At 36.8% G+C, this 27,728-nt stretch overlaps 6 protein-coding genes across 8 annotated transcripts; 4 read left to right on the top strand and 2 right to left on the bottom strand.

The window, feature by feature from the left end:
- Nucleotides 1–916: 916 nt before the first annotated feature.
- On the bottom strand, nucleotides 917–4,859 carry LOC132792751 (uncharacterized). 3 transcript variants are annotated; one of them, XR_009633039.1, is made up of 5 exons: nucleotides 4,377–4,859; nucleotides 3,392–4,089; nucleotides 3,236–3,330; nucleotides 1,892–3,172; nucleotides 917–1,811 (listed from the first exon to the last, which is right to left on the bottom strand). XR_009633039.1 is itself a non-coding variant. In XM_060802209.1 (4 exons), exons 1-3 carry the CDS (start codon nucleotides 4,831–4,833, stop codon nucleotides 3,265–3,267), a joined length of 1,221 nt encoding a protein of 406 aa, XP_060658192.1. In that variant the 5' UTR covers nucleotides 4,834–4,859; the 3' UTR covers nucleotides 917–3,172; nucleotides 3,236–3,264. The 3 variants fall into 3 exon arrangements, 2 of the variants coding, with proteins under 2 accessions (XP_060658192.1, XP_060658193.1); XM_060802209.1 differs by having other exon boundaries at nucleotides 917–3,172; XM_060802210.1 differs by having other exon boundaries at nucleotides 917–3,172; nucleotides 3,240–3,330.
- Nucleotides 4,860–6,631: 1,772 nt separating this feature from the next.
- Nucleotides 6,632–7,877, top strand: LOC132788201 (uncharacterized). Its single transcript, XM_060795533.1, has 2 exons — nucleotides 6,632–7,397; nucleotides 7,666–7,877. The coding sequence occupies exons 1-2, from the start codon at nucleotides 6,632–6,634 to the stop codon at nucleotides 7,875–7,877; spliced, it is 978 nt and encodes a 325-aa protein (XP_060651516.1).
- Nucleotides 7,878–10,009: 2,132 nt separating this feature from the next.
- Nucleotides 10,010–11,264, top strand: LOC132788200 (uncharacterized). The gene is made up of 2 exons (XM_060795532.1): nucleotides 10,010–10,224; nucleotides 10,502–11,264. Exons 1-2 carry the CDS (start codon nucleotides 10,010–10,012, stop codon nucleotides 11,262–11,264), a joined length of 978 nt encoding a protein of 325 aa, XP_060651515.1.
- Nucleotides 11,265–12,485: 1,221 nt separating this feature from the next.
- Nucleotides 12,486–14,598, top strand: LOC132792946 (uncharacterized). The gene is made up of 2 exons (XM_060802486.1): nucleotides 12,486–14,213; nucleotides 14,290–14,598. Exons 1-2 carry the CDS (start codon nucleotides 12,546–12,548, stop codon nucleotides 14,341–14,343), a joined length of 1,722 nt encoding a protein of 573 aa, XP_060658469.1. The 5' UTR covers nucleotides 12,486–12,545; the 3' UTR covers nucleotides 14,344–14,598.
- Nucleotides 14,599–17,413: 2,815 nt separating this feature from the next.
- On the bottom strand, nucleotides 17,414–18,434 carry LOC132792859 (uncharacterized). The gene has a single exon (XM_060802374.1). The coding sequence runs from the start codon at nucleotides 18,249–18,251 to the stop codon at nucleotides 17,544–17,546; it is 708 nt and encodes a 235-aa protein (XP_060658357.1). The 5' UTR covers nucleotides 18,252–18,434; the 3' UTR covers nucleotides 17,414–17,543.
- A 4,980-nt stretch (nucleotides 18,435–23,414) lies between these two features.
- On the top strand, nucleotides 23,415–25,827 carry LOC132792991 (uncharacterized). The gene is made up of 2 exons (XM_060802547.1): nucleotides 23,415–23,887; nucleotides 23,951–25,827. The coding sequence occupies exons 1-2, from the start codon at nucleotides 23,428–23,430 to the stop codon at nucleotides 24,682–24,684; spliced, it is 1,194 nt and encodes a 397-aa protein (XP_060658530.1). The 5' UTR covers nucleotides 23,415–23,427; the 3' UTR covers nucleotides 24,685–25,827.
- Nucleotides 25,828–27,728: the final 1,901 nt, after the last annotated feature.

The following is a 27,728-nucleotide window of genomic DNA, read 5'->3' as shown; positions in this document are numbered from 1 at the left end:
ATTCTCGACAGGTGGCACAGGGCTCAGCTCAATTAAAAGTGCATTAAGATATCGCATGGCAGGACACAAGGTTAAGGCGCCAGCAGCAAGCAGTAAGCAGCTCGCAGCCATCTGCCACTTGATAATTTCTTGCCTGATTGCAGTTATCTAATGAAAGTGCATAACTCGCTCAACAGGGGAAAATAGTAAGTGCAACAAATGACATTGAACATTGTCTGTGCCATAAACTTACGCTATTAAAAGATGAATGAATTTCTGAGCCATTAACTTATTTAATAAACGCGCATCGAATTCGATTGCGAAATATTGAAATTCGTTGCTTGGTTTAAAGAAGCGACTAAAGGAAATTAAGAGATACACAAAAATATGAAAACACACAGAACTTTATGGCTTCATGAAATTGTGCAAGTTTCCTTTTTGTAGTCGCGTTTCTTTTTTTCCTGTATATGTATGTGTATGTGTCTTTTGGCCGAACGAGAAAGTGAGCTGAAAAGCTCTTGTATGGCGCATTAAGACCCCTCGAATAACACTGATACGCCGTGTTGGCCGACGCTGTTGATGGCGTCGCAGCGGCATTGAATAAATGAAGAATAAATGTAGATGGCAATGCTGCTGACTGGCTCTCGCCTCTCGGATCTCGGTTGTTGGCTCTTGGCTCTGTTGCCTACTCTTGCTGCTGGCTTTGGTTTTGTTGGGTTTCTGGGTGTTCGTTGGTGTCGACGCTGGCCAACTCGAACAGTGGCCACTGGCAGTGATGGCCAACGAGGCGGCTTTCAAGTGCAGCTGGCAAACGCGACAACTGCAAAAGACAGCGCCAAACAGGACAGCAAAAAAGAGCAAAAATATTATACTGTTCTTTTTTTTGTTCATTTCATTTTCTCCTTTTTTATACAACAAAAAAAGTATGTGGCTGAGATTGTGTTTTATGTAGTACTTTTTTTTTGCATTTTTTCCAGGCGTAAGCAATTTTTTGCAGCTCTCTTTCGCTTAAGCGAAACATTTTAATTTAAATGTTAAAACGTGACAATAGCCGAGTCGCTGGAGGGAAGCGGACGATACCAGACTGTCTCATGTGTCGGGATGTCAGTCAACGACACATGCAGTTACTCAACTCTGTACTCTACTTAACGCAGCAAGCCTTTCTGCATAATTACAAGACATTTCGAAAGGAAATAAAACGAATAAATTTGTATTTATTTCAATTGAAATAAATGTCAATAAACTTCAATTTATGTAATCTTAAAGAATTGCTTAACTAATAAATCTGACTTTGTTATCACAGATATCAAGCACTTTTTATCGATCGCTGATTTGATGCGGTTATTATTTATGACTGTTGGTGTAGAGTATGCTCTTGTTACTGTTGCTTCGTCGTGTTCGTCAACCTTGTTGCTGTCATTTTCAGCTTTGAGCTGTCTGTAGACGTTGTTGTTGTTATTGCTTGTTATTTGAGTGGATTACCAGCAATGTTGAGAGTCCAATGACCAAAGGGGCTGGCGAAGCAAAAACAAAACCAAAAAAGTGAGCGCTCTCTTAAATTATGCCTGCTCAAAAAGTTGAATGACGGCGCGAGCTCAACGAGCTTTTGGGATGAGGCCGAGACTGTTGGTCTCTGTGTGTGTGTATGTGTATGTAGTAACCACAGCTCAAGTGCCAATTAATAAGTTTTTGCCTTTGGTATGCGTTTGAAAAATAACAGCAGCAAACGAGAGAGTCACAATGAAATGAAACCCCTTTCGTCAGCAAACGAAAAGCAACCCTTTGGCCAGCCATCCAACAGACTCCACTGATTGTTGTTGATGTTGGTCAGCCTGTGTTGTATGGTATACATGAATAATTCAAAGAAAAGGATATTAAAAGCAAATACACGCACTCTCACACACACACATACATATGAGTATTTTTTGCATACTTGCACGTGCATCAGTGTGTGTGTCTCAGTTGATGTTGTCGTTGTCGAAGGATGAGTACGCGCTTGAGTAATTGGAAGTTTTTACTGCCGCCTCGTTTGCTTCAATTTCGCTGTTGTTTTACTTCCTTCTCATGTTGTTCTTTTGCTCATACTTGCTGTTGTTGTTGCTTTTGTTGATGAAGCAAATTTTAATGAATAATGTGCGGCTTCACACATTGTCATAAAATATTCATGCTGTTGCCAGGATGTTGTTGAATTTCATGAGCTAAAATTTAAGACTCTCAGTGTTGTCGATCCTTAACCTTCAACTTTCTGCAACTCACTTAGTTTGTCTAGCAAATGCTTTAGCCAAATTGTAGTTATATTAAGTTAGTTCTTGGTTAGTAACTTGGCAACTTGGCACGACTTCAGTTATCAATAATTTGATCAGCTTAGCATCTTGCAGCGATTATTTCCAAGATTCATTCTAATTTCCTTTTGCCCTTTTGTTTGCGATTTGCATAATAGAAATGCCAAGTTCTCGCATTATAATATATACTATAGCATAATATCATATCAGGTTGGTCTCAAGTGCATTGTTGCCATTGTTGAATGCTCCTTGCTCGATGCTTTCTGCTTGCTGCCTGTTGCTGTTTTTCTTTCACTTCACTTTCCGGCTTCGACTTCAGCTGCTGCTGCTGCACTGCACTCTCTGCGTTTGCACAAAAGGAAATTTTTGCAGCAACAATGTATGTTGATTTTCACTTTACTCTACTGCTGCTGCTTCTGTTGTCGCTCCCTCCCCCGTCTTGTTGTTCTTGTTGTTCTTATTGTTATTGTTGTTTGCGTTATCGTTGCTGTTGTTATCTGTAATGTTGCTGGTGTTGTGCTCGCTGCAACGTTTAATTCAATGTAAACGTGTTAAAGCGTGCCCAGCATGCGGAAAAACAGAAAAACTGTTTTAAATTGAAACAAATAAGCGATGACGGCTCAACTGATGCATTCGATGGCACCTCTTGGCCATCTTATGGCCTTTCGCCTCCTCCTCCAGTCATCAGCATCATCATTAAGCATTGTTCACGCCTGACGTCTCATCAACAACAATGCGAGTGTTAAAAAATATATATGTTCATTAATTTGAATTCAATTTCGACCCGGGTGCATTGTGCATTCAGCTTGTGGCAAGTGCAATTGATTCTCGGCCAATAATCAATCAGACTGTAATCAAATGCAAACATCTCGGCCATTATCGGATTGGATGAGTCAGAATAATGAAGATGGCTAAAAGAGCATATAAAATTGATTCAGTTAAAATGATGAAAATAATAATTGAACAAAACTCACCTACTTTAATTATTTATATTAAAGGTCAGCTAGAGCTTCCAGGAATCTTCTTCGAATGGGGAACAGTTCAACAGACTATTTCGAAACGAGAATTGCTATAAGCAGAAATGTATATTAAAAAAATGTTCTAGATTTTCCGCTGTAATAATTGCTTACATCAATAGATAATGTATAGGTTGGAATAGGAATTTCCAGCTGCAGCGGTGGTTGGATCGTTTCTCTCCGATTACTGGCAAGCAATTTGGCCACGTCGTTGATAAAATCCGCTGACAAAACTCCAGTTGCAACGCGTAGCAACTGCAGCTCTTTGCATTCCCCGACAACTTTAAGCAACGCATTGGAGATGTCGGGTCTACTGGACATCCACACAGAGAGCTGCTGCAGATGTTTGAGATGCGACAGCATTTCCACGCATTCGGCCGTCAAACAAAAGCATTTCAATTGCTGCAGTCCGTTTAGTCGAACAATTTGCAGAATTTCCTCTGGACTAAGGCTGCCGCCATCGATTTCCAGCTGCTGAAGCTGCGGCCTCATAGCCAAAGCACTGAGCACCGGCTCAAAAGAGCCTTTGCGTCGAATGCCATAGTGCAGCAGCCGCTTTAATTTTGGCAGCTTCGCCAGCGGCTTATAGGCAGCTGCCTCGGCCATCATGCCAAACTTGAGCGTCTCCAGTTTGCCGCAATGTGGCACTATGTCTTTCAGGTTGCCCTGCACACAGTCATAGCCTAGCTGGAGAACGTTTAGATTTGGATTCGACTTGCAGCATTTGACCAGCACTGATGAAGGTATTTTGGGTACCAACAATTGCAGCTCTTCCAAATGGCGCAGTAACCACAGATTATCAAAGCTCCAATCTGGAAAGCAAAATAATTAAGAATGAATAAATAAATGGAAAAAAAGAAGTAAGAAATCTACAATCGAGTAATCTCGACTTTGAGATACCTGCTACCGAATTTAAATAAAGACAAAATCATAAGTAATTATGTTTAAAATATACCAAATTAATATATCAAAATTAAATATTCCAAATATTCGGTATAATATTACATAAAAAATATACCACAGAATACAAAATATACCATATTCTCAACCCAAACAATTGATTCAACAAAAACTGAAGGTATATATTCAATATGCTTACCATTTTTGGTGCGTATTTCGAGATTTTTCAGCACATTCAAATTTTTGAGTGCTGAAAAAATTTGCTCAAACGGCTTTTCAATTGGCGCATTCAGCATATATTGGGGTTGTATTATCTGCAAGCTTTTTAAACTTATCATGCCTTCTAAGGCAAAGCAAAGTGTGCTGAAGCAATTGATGGGAGTTTGGCAACCAAAAGATCGGTATGTTCGAGAAGTGTCAAAATGACCCAGATCAATGATGAGATTCTCAACTAACTCGCGACAAATGCAGAATTTAATCAGTTGACTTCGTGTGCTGCTTTCGACTACCGCAAACTCTCGATTTTGTTTACCGTAATGTTCAATGAATACATTACGAAATTGCTGGCAAACCTGAGCGAAATTATTGTAGTCGTCCGGGGGCAAATAACTCAGTATATAGCCCAGGCAATCGCTATTCAATTCCAAAATATTCATTGCGCTTGCCGAGAGAACCAGCGCGTTTAGTTATAAACAAGAGACTAAAGCAACATTTATTTAAAATTGCAAAAGCAATCTAAAGCCACGTGTCTTAGGCGCATGAGTAATCAACGCTAGATTAGATATACGTGGTAGCAAGTTTATTTTTGTTTGAATTCAGTGCGACGTGTCGCATCGATCAGGTTTTAGCTTTGTATTGAAACTTACCTACCGCAATTTTAGCGTCCGATGAAATTGCAAGCAACAATTGACACAGCTGTGTGATGAGATCTCGCTTGATAGGCATTATTGCACAATTGAATTGACGATTACAATTATGGAAAAGGTTCTTTGTGACACGAATAGACACAACTACTACTAACATATGTACTATATATATTATTTGTATATTCATATTTTGTTTTCAGCGGAAGATAATGATTAGAAATATTTGTTCTTATCTTCAAAATTCGTCAATAAATTTAATGAGCTATTGACAACTGGCAAGCAATATAGAAATATTTATATATGTGTTTGTTATTTTTTGTTTTTAATTATTAAACTTTTTACTTTACTTTTTTTAACATATAAACAAAGAGAACAATTTTTACATGATAACTTCTTTTTTGTTTAGATTTGAGAAATGACTCTTTGCAATTATTTATGAATAGTTTAAAATTTATCCAAGTTTTCGTTGAAAATTCATAATTTCATGAACCATTTACAATAATTTTATGTGTCTGTTGTCAAGAGATGATTGCTGAGTATTTTTATAAACTAATCTGAATAAGGCTTCCGACATAATTCAATTGTGAGATACCCGGCCGACCTGCGTATTATTAAATGTCTAATATAGAAATGAACATTTAACTTTTCTTCTGTCACATATTATCAAATTAATTAATCAATTCAAAATCATAAGCATATGACTTGGGAGATATGTTAGAGACCACGTTAAAAAATTCGGACTTCAACTAATGGGTATTTTTCCGATGAAAATGGTCTGTTTCAAATTTGTAGATTCTATAGAATTGATCTTTGTTAACATTGCATAGATAAGCAGAAATATTCATGCCAAGTTCAGAAATTTGCGTCATTGCTCGGCAGCTTAGTTTGAATTCTGCCTTTTTTGTTTGTGGTCGCAGATCTGCTGCAAAATCTTAATTGCTACAACACAAATATTTACTTACTTACGATGCAGCTGCTCCTATTCGCGTTTTTGCTCGTCATCTCTGTCCAGTACAGTCATTCAACATCGATCATAGACCCGAATAATGTCGAGCTCGGGTTTATAAAATCAACTATTGAGTTAATTTCATTTGTGCGTATGGATATAGAACAATTAGAAAACGAGATCGGTAACTTTGATGCGACGAAGATGCTCGAAAACCAACTCAAAGTGTTGCAGCATTTCAAGAATGTCAGCATTGGAGAAGCAACACGTTACACAAAAAGGAATGTACAGCGTTATTTATCGAGAAAATGAAGCCCTTCATATAGGCAAAGAATTTTCAATGGTTTTGAGGAATTTCGAATACATGGAGCTTAAAGACTTTGAACAGGATGAAACACTCTTACGATTAATTGCAGCAATATCGCGATTGAGAAAGAATTCATTTGGGTTAAATTATATAAGCGATATTTATCTGATACTGTACGGTGTTCAATGCAACCATGGAGATGAACAATGTTAGGAGATCAGAAGCAATTTAAACAGATGCCCAAAAATTGATTGATTATATGGTACTACGTGCTGGAACCTGCAATCGCCCCAGTATATGTTTTACTTGTTCTATAAGGAAATCACACTGAACTGATGGCCTATATTCTTATCGAGTACTCGATGATGATTCAAAAGGCTTCTGGAAATGACAACTTTATTATAGAAAAGAATACAGTTCGAGAAAACTATAATGAGATCACCAAAAATGGAATCAATTCACTTAAGAATTTACTGGACAATGCCAATCGTCATCTATGGCGTTGTGATCCCACGGAGAATATACCCAACGTTACTTACGATGTGGTTACACGACTGCTTCAAGGATACATTGAGAACGAAATGAATCTAAACAACGGTGCCTCATGTTTTCAGACTTGTGAATATTATCAGAGCACAACCAGCAAAGGTTGCTTCGATGAAGAGTTTTGCACTGAACAACCTAAATGCTCGGGTCGCATTCACGACTGTCAATTTGTAGACTCGGTCCTATCAGTATACCAATCTCCAGAGAACAGCACTCGTCGCTATGAGTATATTGAATACGGCGAATCGAAAAGTTTGGGAACGTTCTCTAATTATTGGAGTAAATTAAATAAGGTGGAGAGCTGGAATAGATGGATTTTCTTTGAATGCAGCTACTGCTTCTGTCTCTGTGATGAACAAAGCCCAAAGTCGGATCCCTACTTCAATCATCGAGAAACATTATCGGATGTCAATGCAAACAAAGTGGTGACTGGAGTGAGGTTTGTGAAGAGGAATCGTATATTTCATTTGCAAATCCAGCAGGGAGAACTCTTGCCTCGTGGTCTCATCAACGAATCAGCTGTGGAGTGGAAACCAGTCGAAAACTATGAAATCGGTGAGTCGACTATCACACATTAACTTACCAAAATTGTGCTATAGATCTGAATGATGTAATGAAAACAGATGATAAAACTTGTGTGGTGATTCCAGGTTTTGGATGGACACATTAATCTGAAAGTGCATTTCAGTAAATTAGATTTTTTAAAGGGCGAATTAGTCAACCCGGACGTAGGAAATTGGCAAACGAAAGAAAATGTTTCCATAAGATAATTCGCCTGTGCCACCAAGCAGTGGTGTATACACTTCATCACCGGAATGAACAGATTATTTGGAGTTTACCAACACTGGAATGTTGGCGGATGTTGCTCAATCGACAATTCCCTATATTGATATACAGGATGTCGCGTCCATTCCACCAGTGGCTTTAGCTGGCATCGGCATCTACTACAAATATAGAGGGTTGAACGGTGGTTTTGTGGCACCCCAGATCATCAGCTACGACCTTTCTCCTCACTTCTCGTTGATTCCAAACTGAATAATTTAAAGTCGATGGCTATTGAATATCAAATAAAATTGAACGAAGAATATAAATATGCTTCTGTAGTGGTTGTCTTCCGATTGAGTTGAGTTCAAAATAAAAATATTGGCAAATATTTATTTTTTTGTATTTGATTATTTGTTATTTTATTTTATTTTTCAGCGTGTGTTGTCTTTTTTGTCTGACAAAAAATGATAAGCGAATCAGATGAATCAGTTTAATGGCGTCCCGTAGTCAGTAATTTCTAAGTAACCAAGAATAATTCTTAAAAACTAAGAATTGTCAATTTTATAAAACACCAAGAACATTAAGTGTTAATCGAAGAAGAATTGACTTCCACTTTAATAGCTACTTGATCTTGTATGTACTCTGGAACAGACATTCCCGACAACAAACTTTTACTTGTTAATGGCTGATGTTCCACTTTTGTATTGACAAAAGAAGAGAAGAAGGAGGATTGTGAAGATAAATATTTAAATATCTATTACTAAAAGTTACAAAGTTTTCAAAACAATATTATTATATTCAAATTATTTATGAAATTTTAAATGAATTGATTATGAAACCATATGAAACGTTTTTGAATACGAACACTGTCTAATCTTCGCTTAAAAAATAGAAACAGTGGAACTGTGTGTCGTCTGTCAATAGAATATGTGTCGTCGCACAGTAGAACAAACGTTGCAAAGATTAAATTAAAATCAGATTCCCCAAATAATATAAAATTTTTCATTTACAATTTATTATTGATAATATAAATAAATATGTATTATATACTCTTCGGCATCTATAGGTTAATCGCAATTTATTTGTAAAAGCAAAAATAGTGCCACAAATAAGCATTCGATTATAGTATGATAACCAATAGTTTATTATGTTATTAATTTTACAAAGGAAAAACTAAAAAAACTTGCCTATGCCTTATAAAATATGTAATTAATGTATGCAAACATTGTCGTGCCAAACACGCTTTAGTTTTGAATCAGCTCGTTGCACGAGATTTAGATATTTAACATTATTGTATTTCTTTATTACCCATTTTAATTGGTGCCCAAGTTTATTAGTCAAAATAAGGCAGAATTCTTTGTTCCAAAATGCTCTATTAATTAAATACAAGGAAACTAATATTTATTGTTAAAAAATTATCATTATTAAAAATATCGATCTGCGATTTGAGTACGCAAGCTTTATAGCAAAGATGGAGTAAGAAACTTGGTAGTCCAATTTGATTACTCGATCGGTTGATCGTGTCCGGTCAATAGAGATTTCACTGTATTTGATTGGCCTTTGCGCACATTTTATAGATTAGCAGACACACACAAATGTATGAACTTTGCGTCTTTAATCATCATCAGCTTCGGTTTAGTTCCGCTTTATTTGTTCGCGATCACAGTTCTTTTGTACTCGCAATACAAAAATACGTACGATGCAGTTGCTCCATTTGGCATTTTGCTTGCCTTTACTCCTGGTGCTGTTAATCTTCATCCAATCCAGTCATTCAAGCCAAGACCGGAATCATGCAGACCTGGCTTTTATAAATGCAGCTAAAGAAGTAGTTTCATTTGTGCAATTGGATATTGAAGACTTAGACAAGGAGACGGGGGACTTTGATGCTGAAAGGGTCAGAGAATATCAACTCAAAGTTATTCAACATTTCAAGAATGTCGGTGCGCAAGTTCGCCAAATCGAGAAGATACACTTGACATCACCTGAAAGACGATTGTATTATTATTTCATATACGATCGTTTTATAGAATTGTCTTTTCATGCAATATCCGATCACTTTAGTGCTATGATGGATATGGATGAAAAGGAGGAAGATATTCTGTTGATTTTCACTGAAACTGCTTCTCAACGTAGATTTAACCCATTTCTGCCAAGACCTATTGACTTGTTTTATTTGCAATTGCACGGTTTTGAATGTAATAAGTACGATGATGAATGTAACGAGTTTATAAGCAAATTAAACATGTTGTCGAAAAAGCATGAGTTGCATATATATTTAAGGTGTTCGAGACAAAAATCACCTCAACAACTCTTCTACTCGTTATATAAGGAAATCGCTCTCGGTGAACTTATGGCATACATTTTGATCGAGTACTCAATGATGATTCAAAAGGTTTCTGGAAATGGCAATTTTACTACAAAAAAGGAATTCTGTTCGAGAGAACTATAATGAGATTACTCAAACGGCTCTCACTTCTCTCAAAGAAGTGACGGAAAAAACTGATCGCCTTCTATGGCGTTGCGATCCTTCGCCACATATACAGAACATTACCTACGACGAGGTTACGCGGCTGCTACAAGGATACATTGAGAATGAGGTGGATCTAAACACCTATGGGTCATGTAGTCGGACTTGCGCTGATTATCATAACACAACCAGCAAAAGTTGCTCCGATGAAAAGTTTTGCGCTCAACAGCCCAAATGTTCGGGTCGGATTCACGACTGCCAATTTATAGACTCGGTTCTGACTGTATGCCAATCACCAGAAAACAGCACTCGTCGCTATGAGTATATTGAATACGGTGAATCGAAGAGTTTGGGAAAGAACGAAAAGTGTTGGCGGGACGTCAATAAAGTAAAGAGCTGGAAAAAAATTTTTGTCCATCGATTGCAGCTATTGCTTCTGTCTCTGTGATGAACAAGGCCCAAAGTCGGATCGCTACTTCAATCTTCGAGAAACATTATCGGATGTCAATGCAAACAAAGTGGTGACTGGACTGCGGTTTGTGAAGAGGAATCGTATATTCCATTTGCAAATCCAGCAGGGAGAACTCTTGCCTCGTGGTCTCATCAACGAATCAACTGTGGAGTGGAAACCAGTCGAAAACTATGAAATCGGTGATACCACTGCTAAGGAAGGAGTCGACTATCACACATTAACTTATCAAAATCGAGCTATAGATCTGGATGAAGTAACGAAACCAGATGATATAACTTTTGTGGTGACCGGTGTGCGATTCCAGGTTTTGGATGGACATCTGAATCTGAAAGTGCATTTCAGCCAATGGGATTTTGTAAAAGGCAAATTAATCGACCCGGAGGTAAATAGCATTTGGCAGTCGAATGACAATGTTTACAATAGAGAACAGCTACGTCTCGATAATAAACAAGTGCCAACACTAGCCTATGAGAACCCGCGATATTCAAAGAACTCTCAATATCTTGAATTTACCAACTCGGGAGGGTGGGGGGATGCATCACAAACGACAATTCCGTTTATTGACATACAGGAAGTCGAGTTCAAACCGCCAGTGCCTTTAGCCGGCATCGGCATCCACCACAGAGGTTATGAATACGAATCCAGATTCGCTAGTGGCTTCGGTGGCTTTGTGGGCCCCAAAATCGTCAGCTACGACCTTTCCCCTCATCTTGGTTGATTACTAATTGAATACTTATATATATTTCAACAACAACGACTGTAAGATTCTATAAACATTATTAACATATTTCGATGTTCATATTTAAAAAGAAAGAAAATGTTTGGAAATCTGTTTTTGTGTTGCTTGTCTGCTGATTGAATTGAATTATAAATAAATCGTTTGACAAATAGTCTTTTGTTTTTTTAGTACATATACATATTCATTCTAAGTTTTGTTCATTCAGCTGTTCCAGTCTCAGATTTTGTGTCGAGCGTAAACAAATTGACAGAAATTGATAAGGAAACTATTTGTGTTATAAGGTTAGACACGCCTGTGTTTTTTTTAAATAAATACAACATTAAAACTAATATTTGTAATCTATTGTCAGTTAGTTGCTCAAAAAAGTAAGAAAGCCATAATCAGGTTTGCTTGAGGTGCCAAATTACACTCTACTCTAAAAGACTTTAAAGATTTTGGGTACATGGTATATCTCAGTCAAGGTCTCTTGACTAGAACATTCCTACTTATTTTTATTTATTTTATTGAATATTCTTCTTAATTGAGACTAACAATAGGATACAAAATCTAATAAATAAACCATGTTTTAGAAGGGTATTAAAACTTTGTGCTAACTGAAAGTGAAAGCGAGGCATCTCCGACCCCATAAAACATATATGTATTTTATTTATCAACTTTAAAATCCTAGACGATATTGTGTGCCTTCCGGAGACTATACAGATAGAGATGCGTTTTTTTTTGACACCAGCTTTCATTGTTGTACGTAATCGATAAAACGAATTTTTGGTAATCATAGCATAATATATACTAAAGTCTTTCCGACTACCCAATTTAGTTGCGATCAATTTACAAGTTATTCAAACAAAATTGTATTTTACTTAACCTTGGTTCTCATTCTCTTTATTTGGTGTTCTATGGTATTTATTGATATACCAAAAAAGGAAATTCATATTGAAAATATTTTTTTTTTAATTTATTTGATATTTTTTAATTATACCACACTAATTTGCTTTAATTAAGAATGGTATTAAGTAACTCACAGTCGAACACACTTACCAGTAGCTTGATTATTTCTTTTGTTTGTTTGTCGAACAATAATAGTCGACTGTCAAAGAGGTTTCACTGTATTTGATTAGCCTTTGCTAACATTTCAAAGATTGTCGGCTAATCTACGCCAAGCTGTGAAATTTGTGCCTTTGCTTATCATCAGTTTCGATTTAGTTCCGTTTTGTTTGTTCGCGATCACAGTTCTGTTGTACTCGCAATACAAAAATACGTGCAATGCAGCTGCTACAATTGGCGCTTTACTTGCCTTTTCTCTTGGTACTTTTAATCTTCATCCAGTCCAGTCATTCAACATCGAACCCGAATCATGCAGACCTGAGTTTTGTAAATGCCGCTAAAGAAGTAGTTTCATTTGTGCAATTGGATATTATAGAATTAGACAAGGAGACGAGCGACCTTGATGCTAAAAGGGTCAGAGAGTATCAACTCAAAGTAATTCAACGTTTCAAGAATGTCAGTGCGCAAGTTCGGCAAATCGAGAAGCTATACTTAACAACGCCTGAGAAAAGCTTGTATAATCGTTTAATGAACGAACGATGTATATTTGTAGGGCTTCATGCGATAACCGAGCATTTTAAATATATGGAGGTTATAGATGAAATAGAGGAAGATACTCTCTTGATCTTCACTGAAACAGTATCTCAACGGATATTTAACCCATTTTTGACAAGACCAATCGATTGGTTTTATCTTCCACTTCACGGTTTGAAATGCAATAAGTACGACGGAACATGCGGGAAATTCAATTGGAAATTAAAGGAATTGTCGATGATTTATGAAATTCCTATGAACATACGGTGCAAAATGCGACAATCCCCACAGCATATATTTTACTCTATATATAAAGAAATCGCTTTATTCGAACTTATGGCTTATATCCTGATCGAGTACTCAATGATGATCCAAAGAGTTTCCGGAAATGGCAATTTCATTATAAAAAGGAATTCTGTCCGACAGAACTATAATGAGATTACCAAAAATGCTCTAACTACTCTCAAAGAAGTGACGGAAAAAGCTGATCGTCTTCTATGGCGTTGCGAACCTTCGCCACATATACAGAACATTACCTACGACGAGGTTACGCGGCTGCTACAAGGATACATTGAGAATGAAGTGGATCTAAACACCTATGGGTCATGTAGTCGGACTTGCGCTGATTATCATAACACAACCAGCAAAAGTTGCTCCGATGAAAAGTTTTGCGCTCAACAGCCCAAATGTTCGGGTCGGATTCACGACTGCCAATTTATAGACTCGGTTCTGACTGTATGCCAATCACCAGAAAACAGCACTCGTCGCTATGAGTATATTGAATACGGTGAATCGAAGAGTTTGGGAAAGAACGAAAAGTGTTGGCGGGACGTCAATAAAGTAAAGAGCTGGAAAAAATTTTTGTCCATCGATTGCAGCTATTGCTTCTGTCTCTGTGATGAACAAGGCCCAAAGTCGGATCGCTACTTCAATCTTCGAGAAACATTATCGGATGTCAATGCAAACAAAGTGGTGACTGGACTGCGGTTTGTGAAGAGGAATCGTATATTCCATTTGCAAATCCAGCAGGGAGAACTCTTGCCCCGTGGTCTCATCAACGAATCAACTGTGGAGTGGAAACCAGTCGATAACTATGAAATCGGTGATTCCAATGCTAAGGAGGGAGTCGACTATCACACATTAACTTATCAAAATCGATCATTAGATCTAGATGAAGTAACGAAACCAGATGATACAACTTTTGTGGTGACCGGTGTGCGATTCCAGGTTTTGGATGGACATCTGAATCTGAAAGTGCATTTCAGCCAATGGGATTTTGTAAAAGGCAAATTAATCGACCCGGAGGTAAATAGCATTTGGCAGTCGAATGATAATGTTTACAACAGAAAACAGGTGAGCATTGACAATCTACATTTGGCGACATGGCAGTGGTCGGATCCGCGATATTCAAGAAATAACCAATATCTAGAATTTACCAACTCGGGAATCTTGGACGATGCATCACAAAAAACAATTCCGTTGATTGATATACAGGATGTTGAGTTCAAGCCGCCAGTGCCTTTAGGCGGCATCGGCATATACTATATGGCTAAAAGCGACTTCCGGGGCTACGTGGGTCCCAGTATCATCAGTTCTAACCTTTCCCCCCACCTTTCGTTGATTACTAATTGAACTCCAACAATTACGACTATTAACATATTCATATAGAATTCCATGACTATTTTGTATTGCTAATCTGCTGATTGAATTCAATTAAAAATAAAACCTTTGGCAAATATTCTTTTATTTTGGTATTTTAAATGTTGTTCATTTAGCTATTTCAGTGATTGAGATTTTTCGTAAGTAAAAAACTCGAAATATGCTGATAATGAAGGTCTTAAGGTGAAGGACGTCCCTAGCGGTTGATTTGAAATTGATGTACTCTTGAGTAACTTTTTAGGGCAATCAAATACTCCTATTGTTCAACGAGCAAAAAACAAAACAAGTTAGCAAGCCATAGTTGAGATTGCTCGACCATAAAATACCTATGCGATTTATTGTCACAGAGTTTGGCGGCTTAAGCATATGAAAGACGAAGATGACTGTGTCGACTAGGACGCTCTAGTCTACGTGTTGCATACAGTTATAGAAAACTAAAATACCCTATGTCGGCCGCATTGAATATAAAAATAATTCTTATTTGCACTCAGTTTGCTTCAATATTTTTGTTATCAGTTGAGTGTTCCCGCCAAGCTATATATGCGTAATTCTCTGGTAAATGTCGCGTGCGATCACCCTTACAGTTAAAAACAAGTAAGAAAGCTACAGTCGAGTGTACTCGACTGTGAGATACCCGCTACCCATTTGGAATAAAAGAAATATATTTTGCGGTATTTTCTCAAAATATACCGAAAATACTGCAAAAATACTAAAAATATACCGAATGGTATATTTGGTATATCGACATAGTACCGCATTCAAAATATACCATAGACGGCACAATATACCAGATTGTCAGCCAAAGTAACTCAGACCCCTAGTAAGTAGGCGCTTTTGCCCATACAAAAGTATTTCTTTAATAACTTCGACAATTTTTATCTGATTGCAACCAAATTTTCAGGAATCATAACTACTATAGTTATTATTGTATATACCAAAATTCGGAACTCTAGCTTTAAAATTACGCTTGTCATTCGATTTTTTTTGATTTGCGGGGGCGGAAGTGGGCGTGGCAAAAATTTGAAACAAACTTGATCTGCGTGCAAACATAACAAATGCTGTCGAAAAAAAAATTATAGCTCTATCTCTTATAGTCTCTGAGATCCAGTGTTTCATACGGACAGACGGACAGACGGACAGACACACAGACGGACAGACGGACATGGCTATATCGTCTCGGCTGTTGACGCTGATCAAGAATATATATACTTTATAGGGTCGGAGATGCCTCCTTCTACCTGTTACATACATTTCCTGCCGGCACAAAGTTATAATACCCTTCTACCCTATGGGTAGCGGGTATAAAAAAACAAGTAAGAAAGCTACAGTCGAGTACACTGAGATACCCGCTACCCATTTTGAATAAAAGAAATATAGTTTGCGGTATTTTTCTCAAAATATACTGAATATACTGCCAAAAAAACTAAAAATATTCCAAATGGTATATTTGGTATTTCGTTATTGTACCGCATTCAAAAAATATACCAGATTGTCAGCCAAAGCAACTAAGACCCCTAGTAAGTAGGCGTTTTTGCCCATACAAATGTATTTCTTTAATAACTTCGACAATTTTTGTCTGATCGCAACCAAATTTTCAGAAATCATAACTACTATAGTAATTATTGTATATACGTATAAATTCGCAACTATAGCTTTAAAATTACGCTTGTTATTCGTTTTTTTTGATTTGCGGGGGCGGAAGTGGGCGTGGCAAAAATTTTAAACAAACTTGATCTGCGTGCAAACATAACAAATGCTGTTGAAAAAAATTATAGCTCTGTCTCTTATAGTCTCTGAGATCCTGATACTGATTCATTAATTTTTTAGTTTTGCGTACGAATTTGTTAATTTTTGCAATTATCAGAACAGAAAACAAAACAGAAAGAAAATTCCAAAACCATTCTTAGCTCAAATTAAAGTACTAATCTAGAGCTATAAGAGTAAACTTTTCTTATTTTTAAAATTGTTGCAGGTTATGTTTTTTTTTTGTTCACTGAAAAGATGATCGCATGCGACATCCGTCAGAGAATTACCCAAATTTAAATGATATTTATTTTTTGTATATAAATTATATTTATATTTTTTTTTAAATATATTTTATATTTATCATTAAATATTTGCGTGATTTAGTTAATCTAAAATTTTAGAATAGAAAATAATATATTTATAGATATTTTAATATATTAAGAAGTTTAAAATTTACATAGAAATGAATCGATATTCACGTGTCACGCAATGTGGGCAACGTTTTCATGTGGGCTGCAAATAATGAGATACACACGTGACTTTCTGGAAGTCATTTTATTTTTTAATTGGCAATTTATTGATGGCTATGAAGAGTAGACGATCCTACAGTTCTGCAAAAAATATTCCGTACCGCATCAAATGTTGGAGGTTCTTTGAGAGCTACAACTGAAGGAAACTTGATTTCGACAATTGAAGGCGTTATAGAAGGACCCCGAACAGGCGTTGAATGTTTCTTCAATGTGTTTACGATCTTTGGCTTTTCACTGCCAGAACGAACCCATTTAAAGCTCGTGCTTTTGACCGATAAGGGAGCGTTAACCGTATGCAGAGTGCCGGCTCGTTTCCTCGACTTCGGCTGTGTATTGGGTACAGCGTGAGAATACGGCGATGTCTTCGCGTTCACGTTCATTGTGGACGGCATTTTGAGGACCGGCATTGTTGGCCTTATGCGGTGTGGCAACGGCGCATTGTTATCAAAGACGATGTTCTGAAGAACGATGGAACCGTCGAGGAGAACCGGCATAAACAATTGCGCCTCACGACCCGGACACTCGACCAACAAAATATTCTTGTCTAGCAATAACTTCATTGTGAATTTGTGCTGATTGTAATTGGATTTAAAATGCATCATTGCGGGGCCCAAATGATTTCAGTTAACGAAACTTTAATACAATTGCTTTACATTACTGGTTGTAGTGAGAGTACATAAATATTTTGACATCTGAAAGCCTATTTAGCATATGATGTGATGATCTAATGTCATGCGATCGAACTTTGTCACAACTTGTAGGCAGAGGAAGGAGACTTATATTTTGCAAGTTCCTTAATCTTTGCGTCACCGGCTGCTTTCAGTAGAAGCTTCGAGTTCTTTTTCTTTTTTTCCTTCACTATCAGCGACGATGACGTTTCACTGCTTACAATATCTGAAGGAGACACCAATAGCTTGGTTAAGCCCACGGCCTGAGCTGCCAGAGAAGCAGCCAGTGCGGCAGCCGAGCCTCTGCCCTTTTCAGTGTTCTCATTCAACGATATTTGCCAGGCATATCGCGTTAATTCCAGAGCGGAGACGCGTTTCATGGTAACGGAACGACTAGAAATAAGAGGCAAGAATATCTCAGATTCATAGCCGTTACATTCCACAAGCACCACGTTTCCATTCGAAATGAGCTTGATATCGAATTTCAGACCCAAAGTATTTGCCTTAGCCAGGGCAGGCGTCAAACCCGCAGTTGCTGTGATCAGTCTGCGGTTTGTTATTCGATTTGATCGGATCAAGTTGGGACGAACACTAAGTCGAGTTTCACTTCTCTGATTCTTCGGCTGTCGACTGCATACTACATTGGTTAAAGCGATGCGATTGTTTTTCAGCTGAGGCACAAATATTTCTGACTCGAATCCCGTGGCTGTCACTAAGACGACGCTCTTGTCCGAGAGCAGTTGTATGTTGAATTTGCAGAAATCTAGTTTATTAGATTGTTTGCCCATTGTACGGGAGAAAACACAAAATTGACTGGAATTTGGTATGATTCAATTCACGTGGAGAAAGATATTATCCCTGATTAGGATAATCTTCGTTGTTGTTTGTTGGCGTCTGGGAGAAACTTATTTATATCTAACATCCAAAGAATTTGTCAAATTTTGTAAATAAAAATAAATATTTAGTAATGTCAAATTGACTTTACTATATTCACATTTTATAACATTAATAATCTTAAGTGTTCGCGATTGATAAAAAAAGATACTAAGCTCGCCATTCCATTAAAAGCCATTTTCGATAGATAAGAAATAGTAATAATATTTTAGCGGATTCTCTGTAAAATATCCTTTTACTTTCGACATTTCCTTTCGGTTTTACTAATGATTTTTTCTACGGTGTTTTTATGGTGTCTATACCACGAACGCCCATTCAATATCGCCTCGAAGCCACGAAATTTAATGGCACCAATTCACATCAGTTTTCCACGAAGTAACCAATAAAGAAAACCACAAAACCAGCCACGTTAGGCTATCAGCGATGTACTAGAATCGAAGAGCAAGCATTTCTCCTAATTGTATCAAAGAGCTACCGAATTTATGGGCTCCAACTATTAAATGTTCGAGCTTCTGGCGGTGCTGTGCCGGCTGTGTTTTATGTGGAAATACCGGGGAGTTGAGTAGAAAAAAAAACGACAAAAGAGAATACCACATAGACCGCTCATGGCTGGTCAGAGTTGTTTCAGTTTCAGTTGGTTGGTTGGTTGCTTGCCCAGCTCAGCGAATTATAAAAAATTCAATTATAAGCTTTTATAATGGCATGGGTTCGGTTACACCTGGTTCCCTTTTCTTTTCTTTTTTTTTACTTTATTTCATTTCGTTCACCTCTACAGGATAATGCACTTTATCTGCTGCCGCTACTAATGTCTGCCTGGGTTGCCTTAGCTCTGCATTTAAATTTAGCTGGGGCTAAATTATATTAGCCTGTTTAGCGTTTAGTCTACTTCAAATGTTAGCCTTTAAAACACATTCTTAGAAATGGAGTATGCTAGATTTGTTTTCTAGGAATTGATTAACCTAATAAAACAACATTTTATTGAGAAGCTAAATGTTTGTATAAGATATTTAAAACAATTGAAGCCCAAGACTCTTTTGTTTTGTAAATTCAATTTTGCCTATGAATATTTAGTATGAAATAAATAAGAATAACATTAACTTTGAGTAAGTCTTATATTTTTTTTTTTTGATTTGCCAATTGGCCAGTTCTGTTAACAGGGTTTTTATCATCGTTTGCCGCTCACAAAAGGTGTAGAGAATTGATTTGTTGTGTTTGACATGCATTTGATTTGTATTCGCTTCGAGGAATTGACGTTAATTTGTGACTTTTGTGGGATATTGAAGGGCCCATGAATGTTGCGAGCATTTCAACGGCTGTCGTCTGGCCAAGTAATTTAATCTGACACGAGCCAAAAATAAAGTAGGCTTAATGTGCGAAGAAGTTGACAGCAATGTGTGTGAGGGGAGGGGCCTCAGCATCTCCACTCCCAGCGGCACTTTTCAGCTGCCCCAGCATATATATTATTATTTATCCTGGTTACACTCGAATCGCCTCGAAAGACACGAAAATAAGCACAGCATTTGCATAAGAAAGTGTGAAATGGGCTCTCAGTTTGAGTGTCGGTGTGTGTGTGTGTGTGTGTGTGAATTTTCCATAAGCCGTTTTTGCAGTTTTTGACAAATGACTTAAAGCCTTAAGGGTACACAGCTTTGAAAAGGGTTAAAGTAATTTGTTGAGACTGTTAAATATTGAATGTGGACCAGTCGCAAGGACAACAAGGAAAAACAAATACATACATAATAAAAATGAAATATTTCCGTATACAAGGACAAGCACAAGCAGTTGCCTTTTCTCTGTCTCTTTGCTCATTTTCTCACTTTCCCACTCGTTTATTTGCTGGGAAGAGGGGGAAAAGAAAATAAAATATATTTTCTTTTCGAATATTTATAGTTGTCTTTACAAATGACAATCAAGTTTTTATAAAACATTAAACTTCTGATTCGGTATTAAATTTCACACAAGACTTGCCATTAAGCAGTATATATTGTATATGCAAATTCTGTTTGGGATACACCAAAAAAAACACATAACAAAGTTTACAAAAACTGTAAATTTAAGAAAAATAAGAATTATGCTTTAAAAATGTTTAGCCATAATAATAATTTTAATTTAAATATGCTAATAATATAGTTAGTGCTAGACAAAATTCTGATTTGTGTCCGTGCTTCCGATTTATATGCATAAATTCTTTAATTGTGATTAAGTCTTTATTACCAAAATTAAATAAAATTTAATTAAGTAGCTTTCGACCAAATTCTGAATTTAAAAAATTTTGAATAAATGTATATTGCCCAAAATTCAATAAATTTACATATACAAACAATTGTGTTAGATGATTTTCATGCTCAGTTTAATGAATTATGATTAAATTTATAATACCAAAAGCGTAATTTTTCAACTAAGTCAGGTTTAAAGAGAGTCACATATATTTATTCTTATACAATATTTTAACTTAAATGTGTTTTATTCGATGACCTCTAGCAAATCTTGCTGTGCATATGACTTATGCCTTTGAAGTATGCACATAAGAAGCGAATTTCACAAACACACATGTGTCACATATATACACACATACATCTATATATTTATCCATAAGTATCCTTCCAAATGACATACTTAGCGGAGGAAACTAATGTTGGATATGTGACTGATCAACTAGGAAATTCCCTTTATATAAAATACATATTTTCAGTTAAGTAGGATAATATTTTTAATCATGAATCTAATTTACAAAATACAAATTTCAATTATTATATAATTGGTAATATGAGCTGATCATACCCTTGACATAATTATGTGTACAGAGGGTATAAGCAGGCGAAAGTTTCATGCACAGTTTCATTTTGGTTTTATTGCGCCAACTTGGGCTGATGACAATGGCGGTCGAGGTGTGCGTTTAATCCGGAAACTTATTTATGTATGTACATGAGCATGCAAGCCGTATGTGTGTGTCCGTGTGTGTGTGTGTGTATCTTTCCGGTCGTTTGCCTGACGCATTTCTCGCATGTGTAAGCGGACTGGGAAGGAGGCGAGACGACGGACACTTTCTTATGACACGACCGCGCACACTTTCACTTTACATAAGCTCTTTGTAGTGCTTACAGCCCGACACCCTCAATCGTCTTTGTCCAAGTGTCTGTGTCTGTTTGAGGTTATGTGCGTGTGCGAGTGTGTGTGTGTGTGTTCGTGTTGACAAACACTTGATAATTCCTTGCATACACGCACTTTGGCTCGTCTGTATGTGCGATAAGTAAGTACGAGCGTATCTGCAGGATAATCTTACGCAGAAGAGAGAGTAGAGCTTTTGCTGGGCTCTCGTCTGCCTGCCATCCTGTGTTTGTGGCTGCCCGCAAGGGTCTCTTGAATTATTTTAAATTGTTTCTGCCATGCATTTTGATCGACTTTTTATGTATTCATATGCGTGTGCCACACAAACATCTACTACTAACATCGCTTGCAAATAAAATAAAAATAAAAAATAAAATAATGGGCCTCCGCGCCGCACTTTTGTATTTGCCAAAGGGCCATAAACTGTGATTTAGCGTCTCCGCCCCAATTCGGGCTTCTATCAGCATTTAATCTGGCAGATGGTTAAGTGACCGATTTAATGGTTTGTGTGGTTCGATGGCCAAACAGTTTCCCTTTTGAATTTCCCCCAATTTTTAAGACACACTGCATAGATAACCCAAATGCAAAACATACAAAAAAGAAATGGGCTGCTATCCTATCTACTCTCTCAATAATATGCAACTTGAAATAGTCAGATTTACTTTTTACTGGTTTTGTTCATCTAATTCGAGAGTTGGGATGCCAAAGTTGATGCCGTATTTAGTTTCCGGTCGTTGGGCGCCAGCTTTGTGGCTGATGATGAGCACTTGCTGTGTTAATTTAATTAACGTGCAAATGGCTGAAATTACTTTCTGAAAAGTTTTTCTGTTTATTCTGCCTGGTTGGCAGAAGGCTTCAGGGCTATAGGGCTGGGCCATAGATCAAAGCTGCTTTCGTGCTGTGCAACGTATCCCTTTCTCTGTGTGTGTGTGTGTGTATGTGTGATTTGTGTCTGCTCTGTCAGCAGGTGTGCTTTGCTGTTTGTATCTCTCCCTTTCTCTGTCTAGCTGTGTGTGTGAGTGTGTGTGTGTGCCAGCTTCGGTTTTTATAAAGTAGGTCAGTAGTTGTGCGATGCCAATAAAACTTAATGCGTCCGTGTGTGAATGGTGTATGGAATGCCGGTATTTGCCAGCCAGCTTGTTGATATTTTTTAATATTTATGGAATTTTTAAATGACAGCTAAGAGTAGTTACATACATATTTAACATTTAAGCACAACCTGCCCAGAATTGAAATTGTATCATTTATTCCAAATTGCCTTTCGAATTAATACCCTAAAAAAGGGGATCGTTTTTATGTCGTAAAAAATCTGTATATACTCAAACATTATGGTTATTTCAATCATTTGCTCATTTTGCAGAGCTTTTTAATTAATTAATCGATTTCGATTCGAAAATGGGAGGGAAAATGCCCTTGTATGTATTTTGAACTTAATCTTTGTTTAGAGATCCGTAATATTTTTGTTCAAATATCACTAAATATCAAAAAGAATCAAGAAAGCTACCATCGAGTCTACTCCACTGTGAGATGCACAACATTGCGGTATTATTCTTATATGACAAATTAAAGTACTAAAATATAAAATAATATACCAAAGACTATGACTAAGACTATTATTAAATTTAAAAATAGCATAGAGTGCAAAATATATGAGATTGTCTCGCGCTCTATTCTTTCAATCACTCTTTCTTCTCTTAGGTTATTTCTCTCTCAGTGAATCTCTTCGCAAACTCTTTGCCTTTTAAGCTCTCTTACTGATTCATCGATCAAATAACTGCAGGCGTCTGTCTGCATATACTGTTATCTGTTCATACACGTGTATACTCAAATATTAACTGTTTACAGTCTTATCTATATAGATAATTTTTAAAAGTCTTAAAAATTTGATTAAGAACTGAAAATTTGGTATAAAGAAATACGATGATAAGAAAGCTTTAGTTGCAATCGCGTTCTTGTATCACAATGAAGGCAAACGAAAGTAGGGTCCACATATTGCAGCTCAATGATTATTGTCTGGAAACTATTTTGAAATACTTGGAAATGGAAGATCATCTAAGTTTCGCAGAGACATGTCATTATTTTCGTGATGTCTTCAATCGTTGGACAAGTAGTTTCAACTATACACATATTGTGCTTATGGCCGAGATATCTGTGCATGACTTCAAACTGCTGTCGGTAGTTTATAAAAATGTAAAAACATTATGTGTTGATGTCGATGACCTGATGCATTCTTTGAATAAACACTATGGCAATGAACGAAAATATTATTTTAGGCAATTCTGTAAACTAATAATTGGCATGCAGCAACTGCAGAGTTTGAAGTTATGGCAATTCGATTGCAAAAAACGACAAAACGCTCAGAATATAATAAAAATGGCAGGAAGTTTGCATCAACTAAAACAATTAGAAATTTTCTCATACAGTGAGTAAGCCCTTTTGCAATATTTACAGTGGAAATGACTCATGATGATTGCTTATTTCGCAGAATGTGGAAATATGAGCAGAGTACTAAGACCTTTCAAGCAGTTGGAAACACTCACCTTGGACGTAAACTTGAGTTCTAAAGAATTGCGGAGATCGTGTCATTCGATGCCGCATCTACGTCAACTCAGTTTAACATCACGCGTGGATAGTTCCAGTTTAAAGGATGTTATTAAGGATAGTCCCCAATTGGAGGAACTCAGCTTCTACCTTAAGCCCAAAGCAAAGACGCTCTATTGTTTCCAAAAGCCAAAAGCTTGTTCTTCCGAAATACTTCAGAGTTTAGCTTATAGCCATGTGAGCTTAGTATCGCTGGATATTAGACACATAATATCGGATCTGAATGAGGCTAAACTGTTGGCAACAATTAGTTCGCTAAAGATTCTCACCTGTCGCTTTTCGAATGCCGATTGTGTGCACTGGTTGAGACAACTCAGTTTGTTGGAAGAACTACGCATTTCATTGCTGGAAACTATCATTGATATGACAGAGATATACTTGGATCTTATCAGAACGTGCACACGTTTGAGATTCTTGCGAATATTCGATTTACATATATGCGAAAATTTTGCCATTCAAGTGTCAAAAGTGCTAGAAGAATGCGTGGACAGGCGTCCCTTGGAACTCATTATTTACGGAGATCGTGACTCAACCATTATAAGAACATCAAAAGTTATAGATAGTTCGCATTTGATATATAGCCGCATGAATGCACGAGAGCTAATAAAAGTGTTTTAACACACACTTGTAAAGATAGTACGCAAAGAATGGCTTTCAGACCCAAAGAAATGTTCGCCTCGTCGTTGACCTCATTCCGAACATCAAAAAACACCTTAAGGCAGAGCAAAAAAATCTTCAAAGCTGGCATCATAAAAACCAAAACAGATTTCGCAAATGGCAACAACATTTTCAATTATGCTAAACTTCGAACTGTTAATTAAAGCTGTCAGAAACAATTTGGTAAAATGTTCACTGAAGAGCCCAAAAAACAATTTATAATTAGAAAATTGCGTAGGAAAAAACAAAAGCATTAACAAATGCAAATTGTTTACCTGTTAAATGAGCAATGTATGTGTCAATACTAATTAGAGATGCGACACTTTAATACCCTAAGTGATAAAATTAAAAGTTACAAGTATTTTCATAAGTTTAAGAAGAGTTTATCAAATACATTAAAACTGACATACCCAGTAGTAAAAAGTACGGGGTATAAGCAATTCAAGTGCAGAAATTGCGATTGCCTTTCACAACAAACAGACAAATGAAATGTCCACGCAACAAAATAGCAACTGTCGGAGCCCGTCGGAAATACATCAAGTGTGGACCCTCAGAGTGTTCAATGACGAAGAGACGAGATGCGATGCGAAGCGAAGCGATGTGATGAGATGAGATGAGTGGATGAGCACGGTAGCCGGATGGAGGAGGTAAAGATGGCCAGGAAACGGCCAGGCGACAGTATCCTCAAGGCAACCGAAAGCATTGTCTGTCTCTTGTCTGTCTGTCCAACTGAAACGTTGACAACAACGGAAATTATTGTTTCTGTTCTCGTTCTCGTTTTCTACTTTCTCCCATCGATTCACTTGCTAGCCAAGATTAGAACTGTTGCAGTGTAGCACCAAGTTTTTTGTCAGTCTTCACTCTTGGGTCCAATTTCAAAACATTTTCAGTTTTTTAAAGTTGTGAAATAATAATTTCAAAGGTACATTGTGTCAGCCACTAAGCACAGAGCTGCAAGTTTGTCCACGAGTGTGAATATAACTGATAGCTCTTTAATTATACCCGCTACCCAAAGATTATAGGGTATTATAACTTTGTGTCTCCAGCAAATGTATGGCGGAATGAGTCATCTTCGATCTCATGAAGTATATTTATTCTTGATCAGCATGAACAGCTGATTCGATAATCTGGTATATTTTGAATCTAATCCTATGTCGATATTCCAAGCACAGCCTTCGGTATATTTTAGTGTTTTTTCAATATATTTATTTGTTATATTTTAAGAATAATCCTACACAGTTTTGCTTTTATTGAAAATGGGTACAACGTATCTACAGCTTTCTTACTTGGTTTTATACCCACTACCCATAGATTAAAAGTGTATTATGACTTTGCGCTTCCTTTAAAAAGATATTGATATACTACATAATAAAGTCGTTGGTATATTTTTGCATATGATCAGTACATTAATTTGCTTTGATTTGCTTTTGTTGAAAAGTAGCACGTATCTCATAGTCAAGCACACTCAACTGTAGCATTCTCACTTGTTTTCATACTTCATTCTCGTTATTTTTATATTTATACTCAAATGCTAAGTTCGAAAAAGGGCGAACATATCGCTGCCATAAGTTCGATTGCAATTGAAAACTTTTGGTTGATTTCAGTTACAGATAAGAATGTTAAAAGTTCAACCAATAAGCTGAGCTCGAATTTTGGCCAAGCTTATGAAAAGTTTGGCCAAAGCAACTGGCTGAAGATGTTTAATAAAGATGTAACGTAATTCGGCATTTGGCCAGGCTTTAATTAACTGTAGCTGTAGACACAGAAACTAGTCAACAAATTGCTCATGTTGAGGTTCTTCAAGGAGATTTTCTTGAGCCATAATTGCATTGTTTGACAAAAGAGGAAACTGTGCGACCTTTTGACAGTTTATAGTCTTAACTTATGTGTGTGCTGTCATAAAAGGGGTGAAAAGTTTCCGCAAAAGCCTTGTTGTTGACTCTTGAACTTAGCCAACAAGCAACAGCAGCCGTCGACAGCCTGCAGCTGATGCAAATCTTTTTGGCACTAGAACATTTCGATTTTTTTTATATATATATTTTTTTTTTGGGTGAATTTTGTTGAAATTTCTTTGACATTTCATGCAAAACTTGTTGAAGTGTTTCAATTAAAACTTGAGAACTTGTTGACATTTATCGAACACTGTGCGGCACTGGACAATGTCGTTCTGCCAGGCGCTTGTCAAGTACTCATTCACACACACACACATACACACACAAATACAGAGGCAAATAAAGACTTATATACATACATACATATTTGCTTGGCAGGCTACGACATCTTTCTTAGCTCAGCAGCACGACATTGACTGTATTACTTAATGTCATTGTTGAGGTCCTGCAAGCTGCATTGTTTAGCACATCTTCCTCATCCCCTCTTGTCCTCTCGCTTTGTCGTTGAAGTGCGTCAAAGGATTTGCAGCTCTCGGCAAGTTTGTTGATCGAATTTCACTGGAAGTCAATAACAAAATCAAGCACAGTTTAAAAGCCTGTCAGATTAAATAGATTTCCATTCGAGTGGCCTCTTGAAGTTTGCATTATGTTATGCAATTTTCATATTGATCCATTAAATGTGCAACCATTTCAACGATTTTCATAAACAATAGTCTGTCTGTATAGTCATAAAGGTTGACCAATTCCCTCGACAACATTGGAAACAATGTTAAGCGCATACATGTATTATGTTTACTCTAAAACAAAAATAATTCACAGCTTAGTTTTGAAAAAACAATTTTGTGGCAAATTAATTAAAAGCGTATAATAAATAGGTACGTTGTGTTCACGATGCTATGCAAAATATACAAAAAGGGTCCTATTAACTTACAAATAAATTAGAGAAATATTTAACAAATAGCGAGCATAATGTTAGTGTCAATTGCAGAGCATAATTCAGTCTGATAGTTGAACATTATAAACAATTTTTTGCATTTTAAAGCACTTCTAATTAATACGTATGAGCTTGTCAGATGATACATTAATAACTCGTTCAGCTGGCTGGATTTTAGT

The sequence above is a fragment of the Drosophila nasuta genome, chromosome 3, assembly GCF_023558535.2.
Source record: "Drosophila nasuta strain 15112-1781.00 chromosome 3, ASM2355853v1, whole genome shotgun sequence".
Classification (NCBI taxonomy): domain Eukaryota; kingdom Metazoa; phylum Arthropoda; class Insecta; order Diptera; family Drosophilidae; genus Drosophila; species Drosophila nasuta.
Note: the sequence above shows the minus strand (reverse complement) of the source record. Positions and strands in the feature narration are given on the sequence as shown.